The 14949-nt window shown below is 46.5% G+C and overlaps 1 protein-coding gene across 1 annotated transcript in view; it reads right to left on the bottom strand.

Annotated features, from left to right (window-relative positions):
- LOC144179024 (acetylcholinesterase-1-like) overlaps positions 1-14637 on the bottom strand; it is a 59509-nt gene extending 44872 nt beyond the window's left edge. The window contains exon 1 of the mRNA XM_077707198.1: positions 12833-14637. Within this exon, the coding sequence (XP_077563324.1) occupies positions 12833-14394 (1562 nt within the window). The 5' untranslated portion in view covers positions 14395-14637. The remainder of the gene's footprint in view (positions 1-12832) is intronic.
- Between the last annotated feature and the right edge of the window lie 312 nt (positions 14638-14949).

Below are 14949 nucleotides of genomic sequence, written 5' to 3'. Positions count from 1 at the left end.
CATAAACCAATCTTTTTATCCGCGAGCCATTTATGACGCCTTACTTACGAAAGGGTATCAGACACTATGTGCTGGTGGTAATGTTGCATTCTATATGATCTGTAGACTGCATTATGGCAGCGGCATAAGTAGTCCATGACTTCGTGTAGCGCCAAAAAAAAAAAACGACAGAAGACACAGGGAGGCGACGGGCACAAGCGCTTGTGCCCGTCGCCTCCCTGTGTCTTCTGTCGTTCTTTTTTGGCGCTACACGAAGTCATGCATTAACGCTACCAACTAGCCCAAACCCAAACTCTAATAAGTAGTCTTGCTTGCACGGTTAGAGAAGGCTGCTTAGACATTTCTTATTACTATCTTTTTTTTTTCTAGCCTTATCCGAGAATTTAATGTAGCTTCTGCAAACTCTTGCTGTTGAGACTGCTATTGTAAACGACACTTTAGCCGATATCTGGCGACAGGAAGTAGCCCAGTAGTCAAGTGTAGGGCATTGTTTGCGCAAATTAAAACTGGTGCAAAAACATTCATTAGTAGACCTTAACAATTATGATACCGTCGGTCTATTGGGAGTACGTCGAGGATAAGCTCAGACCCGGCAACTAGTTCTGTCGCCATAACCATACAGTTCTACTGGATGCAGTTCGGCTAAGAAGATGCTCCAGTGGGAGCGAGCCGAGGCGTTTACGGAGTTCCGCGGTGCCGACCTTGACACACTGACCTCGAAGGACACACCGCACGGCGCACTTCAGCAGAGCAGTCCGCGGAGTGTCAGACTCTATATGCTATATACAGGAAGGGCTCGGCGATCATTAACAGCTCGGTTTCGCACACGCGTGACAGTGACGTCGGTCGCACGCTGCACGCTCAATTAGTCGCGGCTGGCAGCTTCTGTCTGACGGGCGGCGACTTTCAAGGGCTTGGCATAGCACCTTGGCGGAATTGGGGTCATTGCTACCGCAGCCTTTCTTTCAGAGAGAAGAAGAAACAAGGACCGAATACACGTGTCATATAGCTTTGTACGGAATTCTGCTGCCGCACTACGCGGTTGAGCATCATCGCACTGTTTGTGAATTCAACGCCATTTAGATATTGCTCATTACCGACGCGCAAAACTCGAGAGGGTGAATAATAATAGCCAAGTAAGGTACGTACGGCTGCATTAATTTAGATATTGTTATTATCCGGTTGCCAATAGCCTTTCATTTCGATCGTGCACTGTCGCTATGCGCAAAAGAAATTGAGCGCATTTACGGAACACAACAACATGTTGAGGAGTTGCGCTCATTTAGTAAGAATGGAGTGACAAATACGAGAAAAAAAATCACCGCTACGTCATTACCTTACTGCACTCCTAAACGTAGCTTTTACGCTCTTAGTACGGCCTAGAAGCCAATGGTTATTTTGCATGCTTCAGTTAAGTATTGCGGTAGACGATATCCCATCTGCACTTAAGAACCCAACCAGTTTCAATCGCTATTTAGATGTACTTTCAAAAGATAACTGTGAAAGAAATGAATGGAATATTAAAAGCAGGGCAATTCAATATCGAAAGACAATTGATTGATTGTAGGGTTTAACGCGCCCACGCAACGCAGGCGATGAGGCGCGCCGTGGTGGAGGGCTCCGGATTAATTTTGACCACCTGGAGATCTTTAACGTGCGCCGAAATCTCGTACACACGGATATCGAAAGACAAATACGATCATTTAATGTATGGTTAACTACTAAACAAACAACCATTTGAATCCTTATTTTTGTTGGCTTTATTCGTACGCACTAAATTAGAAGGATGCAGGGAAGCCATTTGAATGAGTCGGTGAGGTCACGCTTGAGACAAACTGCCCAACCTGCTACGCCAGTCGCCAAAGGGTGAAGATGGAATCAAAACTTCCCTCGCTCGCCCACCCCTTCCGCCTTCCCTTCCCTCCCCCCCCCCCCCCCCCCACACACACACACATACAGCAACTCGAATCATGTTAACGAGGCACGCGATATTTATTAGCCGCTAACAACTCGCATAAAGGCGTGTATACCTTATCGCGAGTCACGCCAGTAGATGTCACGCCTGCCTTATCCATTCCGTCTGGTATCGGCGACTCACAGCGTAACGAATCCTCCGGGTAACCACACGATACATATCACCCTCGGAGAGAGAGATATCAGCGACGAAAAGGAACGTGGACTGAAGTGACGCTAAATGCCGGTAATGCTCGGCTTCACAGCCAGCACACGCTAAATACTTCTAGACGGTTGGGCTTGGAAAAGGAGGGCCCCCTAAAGGAACGCGTTCGTACTTGGACGCATTGATGGATGAAGAACGTCGCCATGCATGCGTGTATGTAGAAATGATAACGAGAACCGCTGCGCTGTGGCCATGCGCGTTAATTGCGACACCACCGTGACAGCCGCACTCTAGACCTCCTCCCGTGCGAAGGCCCTGATTAGGATCGTTTGCTGGCAGGTCGAGAGCGGCGCCATTTAGGCGTTACTGAGTTCGGCCCACCCCGGCGTGCCTTTGTGTGACTAAGGCGAGCCCCGAAAGGCCGGCCGCATCAGCAAGGGCGATCGTCACCCGAGGCCTCCCCGTCCTCACCCACAGAGCCGCGGTTGCCGCCTAGACGAACAACCGACGATTGCTGATCACTTCCTCTACCGGTTGAGAGAAACCGACAGCGGAGTTTAAAAGCAGGGAAAGTGTTTACGAGTACCGAAGGAAGATTTCTGAGCGATCGACGAGATTTAGTTGTTTGAGTAGGCTCATTGAATTTTTCGACCGAATTGAACACTCAGTAAAAGCAAGGTCCTCTCTTACAACACTTTTTCTTTTTTCTGAAAGTCGGGGACCAATCTTTTGCCGGATATTTGCCATCTCCCTGGACAAAGTCAGTTCTCGATATAATCTTCATTCGGTGCAAACAAACCAGAACATGATAAAAACTGGCCTGGCATCTGAAAGTTCAGTCAAGTATTTTCTTCATATACCCTGTACCTTGACGTATGGATGCGTGCTGCTTCAGTGGCTTCAGCTTTGCATTGCTCGGAGGAAGAGGAATTTACGTACTCGTCAACGCAGAGACATCGAAGCGGTTTTTAAAAGTTTTCTCGTGGCTTCATACAAGAGGAGGAAATGCATGCGCTAGTTATGCGAATTCTCAATATTTGGCGTTCGCTCATCCCACGCATTAGCACTTTCAGCAACGCTGCAGAAATTTCATGCAGAAATTTATCGGTCTCTCGAGAAGCTGATAGTGTCGGTAATAAAACCGCAATTATAGAATCCGTCAATACAGGTGTCCGTTTCACAATAAATCTTTATTTTTTCCTCCGTGTTTGTAGAGACTCCTTCTTCTGTTTTTGTCATCTCTCTCTCTCTCTCTCTCTCTCTCGTTATTTCGCGAAAATTTTGATTTGTTACTTTCAAGGTGCCATAAAATCGGTCATGATCACTGACGCTTTAAGAAGGAGTGTCCGCAACAAACAGGGTGATAGTTAAACAGATTTTAAGTTGTCAAAGAGATTCGAGCGCAAAACAGGCCTCGATGTGGAGCCTCACCCCACCGCGGTGGCTCAGTAGCTAAGGCTTTATGCTGCTGAGCCCAAGGACGCGTGTTAGACCCCGGCCGCGGTGGCTGCCTTTCTGGTGGAGGCGAAAAGCGAAAACGCCCAAGTGCTGAGATTGTGGGCACGTTGAAGATGCCGTGCAGGCGTGCCTCAGAGGCCAGGTGTAGCTTCGGCGCACCCCACAATCAATCAATCAGTCAATCAATCAATCAATCAATCAATCAATCAATCAATAGGGAGCCCCACCTGTTAATGCAACTCACCGCGCTGCTCTCTCTCTCTCTCTCTCTCTCTCTCTCTCTCTATATATATATATATATATATATATATATATATATATATATATATATATATATAAATATAAATATAAATATATATATATATATATATATATATATATATATATATATATATATATATATATATATATATATATATATATATATATATATATATATATATATATATAGATTGCGAGAAGGGCTGTCTTTGGTTGCCGTAGCAAATAGTAAAAAATGGGTATTCGCCGCGAGCTCGACATGTAGGTGGCGACAGCGTCGCGCTGCTAGTGTGGATGCTCCGCTGAGCGGCCCGTAAGAATGCACACTGTGGGCGCGCTTCGTGCCTTTTTCCCACCGTACGTGCGCACGAAAGGTGCAAACAAGAGTGGTATGCTGTAGTTCGGTTCCTCAACGTTCAATGTATAGCATGGAAGCAGTCAGTTTTCATTACTACTTGTACGCTGTGGCTCGTAGCAAGCTCTATCTTTCCAGACTACGGGTTTGGGCCTTCAATAAAAGCATAAATAGAAACAAATCAGGATGCATCGATCTCTGAAATTCAGTTTACAACGGCAATCTCAATCGCTTTCACTGGTAGCATGACGCATTCTTGCATTTGTGGGATGCCCTAAAATGGTAACACTACTTAACTGCCCCGAAATTCTTTCTAAGAGCTTACGATATTTTTTGTGTGTTCAAAATGCAACATAAAATTACTGAATTTTGATCAGCGCAGAAATATAAATGTAACCGCTCTAACGGGTCTTTTAAATGAAATTTTAACGACTCTGAAGGAAGGTTTGATGAATAACGGTTTCGGATCACTTATTTACGGCTTTCGTCGCAAGTGAACTTGCGAATTGAATTGTCAACGCACGCAGTACAATCAACATCTCATGTTTAGCAAGGTTTCCGCAAAGTGACAAGCAGATTTACAGTGTGCAAACCAAGCTAATGGGACCTCACAGTGAGCACAAATTTTCTGTTACGGCGGCTCTGTTGACCATTTGCGTTCCTTTTAAAATCTAACAGGTGCCTGCAACGGCGAGATGTGCTTGCATTCTTGCGTATAAGGTCGCTTACGAGCCCTAAATATGGCAATAAATGAAGTTGTGCTGTTGTAGATGTAGTAAAACATTTCCTTTTTATTTCTCGCTGTCGAATCAGCGCAACGGATTCCCGGTAACTACTTTGTTTTGTAAACTGAATATCGCCTTTGTTTTGGAATTTAATTCTTGAGGATTGGTTAAAAAATGAAATTCTGTGAATTTAGTTTTTTTTTTTTCGGGAAGAGGGGGGGGGGTGGTCCTGCCAACGTTGCAAGAGCAGCGAGAAGAGAACGCATGTAACGCGAAAGGCCAAACTATGGTTATCAGTATTACTTACAATCGAAACTACACTAGGCGTCGTGTTCTGTAGCGGTGAAAAAGCAGTACGTATTTTTAAAACTGATTAACCCCCCTTTGGTCCGGGATTGTCCAGGAATTGTGGCTCGCCTTTTTCAAAATTGTATAGAAAGCAAGCATTGTGGGAAAAAATTAAAAAAAAACAGCGAGTCCTGGCACACACCCTCACACATGTGGGCAACGACGTGCATTATATTACGCGTTTTCTCCTCTTTCTTTAAACATTAGGTCCACCTTAAAAGGTTAAGACGTGACCATATTAGGCATTTGGTTATGCTGAGTGAGACACGTTTCTGGACAAGGTGATTCATGTCGGATTTGAAAATGATATATATCAACATGATACACTAAATGCCACATGACAGACGCGAACTCACAACTGCTTAATTTTACCGAAGAATCCCCCTAAATACTCTTGCGCATCCATAGAAACGTATTTTAAATAATACGTAAAATTAGCAACTCGATACAGTTGAATAAACGTTTATTCCTCCTACCGAGTATAAACAACGACTGTCCAAAAATGGTATTTATTTTAGAAAAGGTACGGAAAGGACACGATGACACAGGCGCTTGCGGGTGTAAAATACGTGTCCGGTAATGTATGGGCGATAGCGCACGGGTCGTGTGCAGTGTAAATATTTTTGTTTGTTTCTTCTTTCGATAAGGACACAGCGCAATTTTACAAGGGCGTGGAATTTGCACACGTATGCACAGGTCTTGTCGCTTCTTACCCGTTTAGCGTACTAAACTTTTATCCTTTAAATAATCACCACGCCACCTTCAAAAAAGCACCCTTCGACGTTCCCGAAACGGCAGGTGACTGCACTGAACAATAAGAAAAGTGCAATGTGTGGAAGCAATGTTTATATAACACGTTTCACACTCAAGCGGTGACCAGGGTGAAGATGTTTTGTGGAATTAAACCAGCGCATTAACCCGCAACGGCCGCTGATTATTGCGTTTCTAGAGGAAATGCGCAAGCAGAGGTAAGTATGTCATTGCTTACTGCCAAACGAGCACACATATTGGTTGTTTTGTCGTGTGCAGCACGCGTTTTGCGCCGCACGCAACGTTAAAAAGCAGACGACGCGAGAGCGCCATCCACACTAGGAGCGGTTCGTCCCGCCGCCGCCAGGGGCCGACTGTGTTCGCGCTCGGGGCGAATAGCTTCTAACAAAACTGTTTATTGGTCGACGTTTCGATCGGATGCCGATCTTTCTCAAGATCGGCATCCGATCGAAACGTCGACCAATAAACAGTTTTGTTAGAAGCTATACCCATTTTTTACTATATATATATATATATATATATACATATATATATATATATATATATATATATATATATATATATATATATATATATATATCGCAGGAAAATATTTCTTGGACACTGGCAAGTCGTAGCAATAAAAAGCCGAGGGCCGAGGGACCGGCCTTCGTCAGAATAACCGGTTATTCTGACGAAGGCCGGTCCCTCGGCCGAAACGTTAAACCTTTTCCTTTTTCGACGTGTGTCTTTCTTTTTTTTGCTATATATATATATATATATATATATGTATGTATATATAGGGAGCAATATAACTTAGAAGATGGTAGAGAACACAAGAAAAGAAAAAGGCGAGTCTCTTTGCTGAAACGTTGGCAACAATCGTGGTTTCTACCTTGTACGAATTTTTCTTTTATATATATATATATATATATATATATATATATATATATATATATATATATATATATATATATATATATATATATATATATATATATATATATATATATATATATATACATATATATATATATACATATATATATATATCAAATCAGGAAATGGGAGGCTCGTTGAAATAAGACAGAAAATCAGGATTGGCAGTCAAGAAAACCTCGGAAAGCAAACGGGAGGATGCTGTAGGTCATTGAAACAAATAAAGAAGGTTTGGAAGAAAGAAAGTGGAAAAAAATGCCCACCGGGTGGGATCCGAACCCACGACCTCCAGAATACGCGTCTGGTGCGATGACCACTACGCTACCTCCCCTCCTCACTACGCTACCTCCCCTCCAGGTCTTCCCCTCCACTTTCTCGGGTATTTATGTGAATGGATTTGTTGTCTGCGCTTAATGGTGGTAGCCAGCGCCACTCCGACTCCGGGACTTATTTCTCCACTTTCTTTCTTTCTTTCAAACCTTCGTTATCTGTTTCAATGACCTACAGCATCCTCCCCTTTGCTGTCCTTGGCATTCTTGACTGGCAATCCGTATTTCTGTGTATATATATATATATATATATATATATATATATATATACCCTATATATAGGGTTTGAAAATGAGGGGCTCGTTAGGAAATACTGAAAGAAATGCCGGCAGTCTACAACGCCAAAGAAGGCATAGGGGAATGGTTAGATTATTTTTTACTGTTAGTGACGTTACATTCTTATTTTATTATTATTAATACTATTAGGTGAGAAAGAAAGAAAGAAAAACACGCGCCCAGAGTGGGGACCGAACCCACGCCTTTCGATTAGATATCGATTGCCTTACCAATTCGGCTATCTGGGCGACTGTGTTCTCCGTCACTTTCTGGGGTATTTATATTTACTACAACTGTATCTGACGCTTGAGGGTGGTAGCCAGCGCCACTCAGACTACACGGGGAGAAGGGGGCCTTCTTTTCAACCCCCGGGGCGTGACGCGAACGCCTACAACCTGTCATAAGTGGCTAACTGGCGGGAAACCCTCTTATGCTACCTTGGCATCAAGGCTGCCAGAACCGAGGCCCTCGCTAAGCTTTCGCACGGTAATAGGGTTTGAAAATGAGGGGCTCGTTAGGAAATACTGAAAGAAATGCCGGCAGTCTACAACGCCAAAGAAGGCATAGAGGAATGGTTAGATTATTTTTTACTGTTAGTGACGTTACATTGTTATTTTATTATTAATAATATTATTAATAATAATTAATTATAATAAAATTAATAATAATTATTAATAATAATAAAATAACAATGTAACGTCACTAACAGTAAAAAATAATCTAACCATTCCCCTATGCCTTCTTTGGCGTTGTAGACTGCCGGCATTTCTTTCAGTATATATATATATATATATATATATATATATATATATATATATATATATATATATATATATATATATATATATATATATATATATATATATATATATATATATATATATATATATATATATATATATATATACATATATATATATATATATATATATATATATATATATATCACACAAAGAAACAGCAAACAAACATGACACCTGCGCGCTTTTGCCAACAGCCTGACGGCCGCCTCAGATACCGTGTACCATCGCTTACCCCTGACCTGGGTGCAGTCGCCCTTCAAGTACTCGCGTGGCCTTGGTCAGTTTATATTTGTCTATGCATAATAGACCCCAGTCCCTAAATAAAATGCATTATTCATGCAGGGCAATGCCATTCGCGTGCTAAACCAGCGGCGTGGCTCCAAACAGGTCTTAATGGGGGGAATACACGACCCGGCCCGTGTGCCACAATCAGCCACAGGTCGCGCCCGCTTTCGATAAACAAGTCGCGGGAGATCGAAGATTTGTTTGCGATGTGACAGAGCCTGGCACGTGCGTCATAGCCCGCGCCTCTATAAGCAGTGACGCACTACAGCTGGCACGGTACAAGAAAAACCCGAAACTGAACCTCATATGAGCAACCGCGCGAGCTTTCTGAGAAAAAAACTGCACAGTGTTAGGTCAGAGGTGGCGGAGAGAAAGACGGGGGCGTTTTACGGGGGGTGGGTGGTAAGTGAGATGACTGCAAAATTTTAATTCCAACGAGCAGTGCGAAGCAGAGTCGTAGTTATTGCCTGCATTGCCTTATCGGTATACTTTTTATTTATACCTTATAAATTAAAATAGGCTTTTCTTGTTTCGTTTTCCTTAACAAACGTTTAAAGCGTTCACTGGCAACTTTTTTTAAGATCACCAGCCTTATTACAATAAGGTCGCCCAAGAAGCAAGCAAACAAAAAGAAAAACGATCCATGGGGGACCATGCACTCATTTATTTCGACTTGTCCGTGTTTCCGCGAGGCATGTAGTATTCTTTTCAATTCCTGTTTTATTCGGTCCCACCTATTTATTCCCCCTCTTTCTGTTTCGGAAGAAAGCATTCGTGAAGCTCAGAGGATCCAAATTGTGGATTAACTTAATTATTTCTTATCGATTGTATTCCGGACGTTTCGGGTAGTTTTCAAAGCGCTGCTTTTTCCAAACGAATTTTGGCAGAGAAATTTGGTCAGTGTGTATGTCCAAATTGAAGCAACTTACCGCCAAATTCAAATTTTCTTTCATCTGTGACGGGTATTTTAAAATGAGAAGGGTGAAATACATGGCAGTAGAATGGCGCAGGGAGGTATTTTCTTGCGCTCAACGTTTTTGTAAATGCGTTCACACGTTTAGATGTTAAATCTGAGATTTGACGTCTGGAAGCAGGATGCATTTTAGTCGCACAATGGAGGACCGCTGGTTCCTCAACGTGCACTTGAAGTCGTCAATATGACGTATTCCTTACGCATAAAGTGAATACGATAACCCAGTGCGAGCTACTAACTCCTGCAGGGACAGTACGTCTACGGGCGACTAGTGCAACCAAGCTGAACGGAAAGTTTAACCCGAGAATTATTCCTAAACACTGAAACAGTAAAAGAAATATCCGTTTTCAGGCACTTCCTGTTGCTTATTTGTAAATGCAGTTTACTTCGCGAAAGGTCGCGTACACACAATCCCCACCGTACACAAGCACACACAACCGCTTCCGTTATCGCTCCGATATCAGACGTATAACGCATGGCGCGAGAGATAAAAGAGAAGGCTGTCACCTACGCGTCGAGAGTTAGCCGATGTTGTCTCATCCAGGCGGAGGCGGGTTGGCGCCCTTGGAGAGCGGCCTTAAGAACCACGCATGATAGCAGTGCACGCCACTACAGGCATCCCCCAAGGACTTTCCTGACCACAGACATTGCACTGCTTTGTATAAGCCCGTTTTACCCGTAATGCGCCCCGAGGCTCAATGCAGGTCGATAGATATTTCTGTCGTAACGTTGAGAACTGTAACAATTTCTAACGGCTTTTTCTTCCCTGTGGCTTCGACTGGCAATAAGCCCATCAACAGTCGCAAGTCCGCCGATTCCAACCTGCGCCCCCAGATCAAAACTTTTTTTTTTTATTTTGCAAACAGCCTAGCTTGCCCAATGCTGCCATGGGTATTTTAGAGCCCGCACAAACGGCGTCGAAAGGAAAGAAAACACGACACTTGCGACTAACGCCCGCACCTAATATATGCATCGCGAACTGCTCGTTCAGCCCTTCGTCTCTACCCCTTTTAACGAAATAAACACCAAAGATAAAATGTGCAGACATCAGGAACACGTTCACGCAACCATCACGGTGTAGTGCAAACTAAAGTTAGTTTCTCTGCTTCGTCTTAGTGATACGAAATTGCACAATGTTGTAAAGAGGGATATAGGCGAATTCTGGTTAACTCGGCTAAAGGCGCGTGAATCTTAAGGTAACGCCGCAAGCATAAAAAGGCGAGGAGACATGTACGGCAGAGGGAAAGCCGGGCTAGCCGGCGGCGCAACCCCACGATGGCAAGCAGCACAAAAGGCACACGACGAAGGACACGAACGTGCCAGCGCCCGTGTGTCTGTCCTTAGCGCCGCTTGGGATCGTGAAATGAAGGTGAAACACGCGTGAGTGGCCGCAGAGAATGCGGGAGAAAAAAGAAACGACCCTGCATTCTGCACAAACACGGTAAAACACTTCGAAATACATATCTACGAGGCACGTTAAAAGATCTCAGTAATAAATTTTAGCACCGCACAGATTTTTTTCATTGGGCCATCTATCAACCAACCGGTCGCTCACCTCACAACTTGTCTGCGGTCTTTTAGACACCGCGATGTTAGAAAGTTTTGATAGTTAAGATGATTTTACTCGTACATGATGTTTGCAAAGGCCGCTATTCAATGAGGATTAATAGTTGCGTTGAGTTCACTAGCATCTACACACCACCTTACAACATGCGTCGCACGAAAGCCTTTTATTTATGCGCACGAAGGACATCGACATTGACCGTATGCTAGAGCTAGGTGCCGCAAGTGTACAACGTGCGCTACAGGTTATGACGGTAAACGTTGCGTACAAGTAGAAAAGGGGGCACAGCCAACGCCGAAGCTTCCGCACAGCGCGGAGTTCGGCGCACTAGATTTCTTTCCCGTATCGTGACGCCCGTTCGACTGCTCGCGACTCGTGGTTCAAGCAATTATTTTCGGAAGTCATACCGTTACACGCGCGCTCTTGCACGTACTAAAATATTCAAGGCGCAAAACTAATCACGTCAACTCAGCACGCAAAAGGAAGCTAGCGCTGTCGCAATAGGCTTGGGACGTCGTGTTGTTGGGATAGTTCCAAAGAGTATACGTCTGAACCGGTAGCCGCTCAGTGACCGTTTCCCCTCCCCCCGGGAGTCACTGCGAGGTGAGAAGGAAGTCGACGGCGGCCGTTGCCTCCGGTCACAGTCGCCGGAGGTTTCTTACTACACTGTGTACGACGGAGCGGTAGGTGGCGTGGCACCGTGGTTGCGGTAGACTTGGAAGCTGAATAAAACATTACGTCCTGAAGGAGCTGGAGAGAAGGGCGTCCGAGCACCAGTAGTCTTGCGATACTCATCGCGCTAAAAAAGTTTCGTCCGTCATTTCTTGGCGGCGATCACGGCTGTGCGCGATGAAATCGCGGGCGTCCCTGGTTAGAGTCACGTACGTTCCCCCCTCCACATGACTGTGTCCGTGTACGTAACGGGGCGAAGCTCATGGCAGGTGACCTTGAATGCTCTGTACGATTACGCGATAGCGCGAAGAATTGAATGGTCTTGATGTGAAAGTTCAAAACTGAATTGATGGCGACCGATTGACCGCACGTAGCAATACGTTCCACCACTGGCTCCTTTTGTGTGTAGTTGTAGTCGTTTAGTGGTGTGTTCGTGTTTAACACGTTCCGCATTGGAGTATCATATTTCTTCTAAAATTGATGCCACACATCGTTTCTCGATTTTTTACTCCTTCAAATATATAATCGTTATTTTGCTTTTGTAAAACGCGCACAACATTACCGCCACACGAACATTGCGGCGCCAAGGTTATCGTCCATTTACTCGAGTCCCCAGGGTTTAGTCTTGATGGAAGTCATGTATATATTCGCTCGAGGTAGACGCAGCTCCCTAGCTGACAAGAGTGAACAGTTTCTCACACGAAAAGTGAGAAAATACAACCGGAGAAAGAAGGAATCACCGTTTCAGACATTGGCACGTGCCACTGGCAACCTTTCCAGATTGCGAAAGCTTTCCAAATTATTTTGAGCGAGATAAAACGCCTGTTTTTCTTACGCCACAGTTTTCGCGAATGGTTTCGTAACGTTAATCTCTCGCGCTTCTTCTTCCTCGTAAATGAACTGCACTGCAGCGAACTGGGGACGAATTGCCAATAAAGGTTATTTTCGCTCGGCAAAAGAGAAGGGGCGACTCACCCAGTTTTGATGAACGACGCCCACGTCTGTAGCAGCTCCTCGCTGAACTGGACTTCCTCGGGAGTCGTCATGAAGTCTCTGATCGCGGGATCACTGTGACCAGCGGTGACCTTCACGAACTCGTCCCTCTGAGACACGAGCACGCCCCTCGTGAACGGGAGCTCCTCGGCGTGCGTCACCTCGTCGGAGAAGTTACTTAAAAAGCTGGCCTTGGGCTTGTGCACGAAGGCGTACTGGTACAGCGGCACCTTATTCTTCAGCATCACATCGGCGAACAGCTCGGTCGGACAGGTGAAGATGATGTCGCCGAATACGCTGCTGGCGATGCTCTTCAGCTCTTCTTCGGTCAGCTCTTCCTTGCCTCCGGTGTAAGAGACCGCGATGTCCTGAGCCACCCGACCCGGCATGTGCTGGAAAAATGTCCTAAGGACGGTGCGCATCACCGTGGGGAAGTTGCTCTGGATGAAGTCGATGGAGCTCTCGAACTTCTTCTGGATCACGTACGCGAACAGCAGTCCCTCGTTCTGGGTAAGCCCGACGAAGACCTCTTTGGCATTGACCGTGTACGCGTCGGGGTCCGACGGGTCGAAAGGCATGAAATTGCTGTTGGCTCTAGGGAAGTAGAGGTACAGCTTCATGCCGAGGGCTTCGTCGGCGGCCTGCAGCAGCTTCTCGGCGTCTTTCTTCTTCATACAGCTCACCATGTCGTCGATCTGCTGTTCGGCCGGCCTCGACAGGTCGTAACAGCCGGCCGCGTTGGCCACGGCGATCATCTGGCCGGGCCCCGACGCGTGGTGGACACCGACCGTGGACAGCGGGCTGCCGCTCTCCAGAATCACGCGCCTGAAGAGACCCTTGCTCAGGGGCGATATCATGTGGTAGCCCGCAGAAATGGCGCCAGCGCTCTGACCCCCGATGGTGACCTGGTCGGGATTGCCACCGAAGTAGCGGATGTTCTGGTTGACCCAGCGCAGGGCCATCGTCTGGTCGAGCATGCCCACGTTTCCGGGCGCCTCCTTGGTTCCGGCGTCCAGGAAGCCGAAGATGTTCATCCTGTAGTTCATCGTCACGTAGATGACGCCGGTGCGCGCCACGAAGTGCACGCCGTCGTAGATGAACAGCGACGCGTCGCCGACGGAGAAGCCGCCTCCGTAGATGAACACGAATACCGGAAGGTCCTGGCAGTTTGCGCCCTGGCACGACGCCGGCCGCCACACGTTGAGCGTCAGGCAGTCTTCGCTGATGGGCTGCTGGTTCATCATCTTCATCAGCGGCCCGAATGACGAGTTGTCCTCTTTCTGTCTCAGCTGCACACACGTGGGCGCCTTGGCGGTGGCATTGTGGATGCCAGACCACGGCTCCACGGGCAGGGGCTCCCTGAACCGGAGGTCTCCGACGGGCGGCTTGGCGTACGGGATGCCGTAGAAAACGTCCACTTCTTTGTCCTCGTGCTGTACCCTGCGTCCCATGACCGATCCGGAAGACGTCTTCACGACGGGGTTGAAAGCGAGCGAAAGCGGCGCCGCGAGCGCCAGCAGAACCCACACGCCGGCGACGAGCATTTTGTTTCAAGAAGCAGCCTCTTAAGTTCCGCACAGAGTTCAAAATTTATCCACGGCCCCTCAAGTGAAAGTGAAGCCATTTACTGCACGGGGTGCCTCTTATAGAGAAGAGCCAGAACACCATGTGCTCCGCAAGCGCCCAATCAGAGCGCACGCTTCCTCCCGACCTTGGCAGTGAAGAGGCGGCAGCCGCTCCCTCCCCCTCGCCCGGAGCAGCGGCCGCTATCAGATGAAGCGACGCGGCAGCAGCACATGTTCCCGGTGTGAACAGACTTGGCACCGACCACGCTCTGTTCGCTATTTGTGCTTTCCTCCTCGGCCTAGGCGCGCGGCGAGGCTCTAGTGGAGAGATTCCCCTCTCGTATCGGAAGGCACCACGAAATGATACGTACGTTCGGTCACGCATGCCCATGTCGGAACCGATCAGTCCGTGTCGGTTTCGGACGCTTTCCAAATACGACTTCCGCCATTTCCGCTCCATGCCGTTTCTCTAACGCGTCCGAACGATCAGCTGCCTCCGAAGCTTCAAGTGTGGATTTAATTAGAGGTGCGCGT

Source organism: Haemaphysalis longicornis, unplaced genomic scaffold (assembly GCF_048455015.1).
Source record: "Haemaphysalis longicornis isolate Haplotype H1 unplaced genomic scaffold, Haemaphysalis longicornis Haplotype H1 scaffold_4, whole genome shotgun sequence".
NCBI classification, from domain to species: domain Eukaryota; kingdom Metazoa; phylum Arthropoda; class Arachnida; order Ixodida; family Ixodidae; genus Haemaphysalis; species Haemaphysalis longicornis.
Note: the sequence above shows the minus strand (reverse complement) of the source record. Positions and strands in the feature narration are given on the sequence as shown.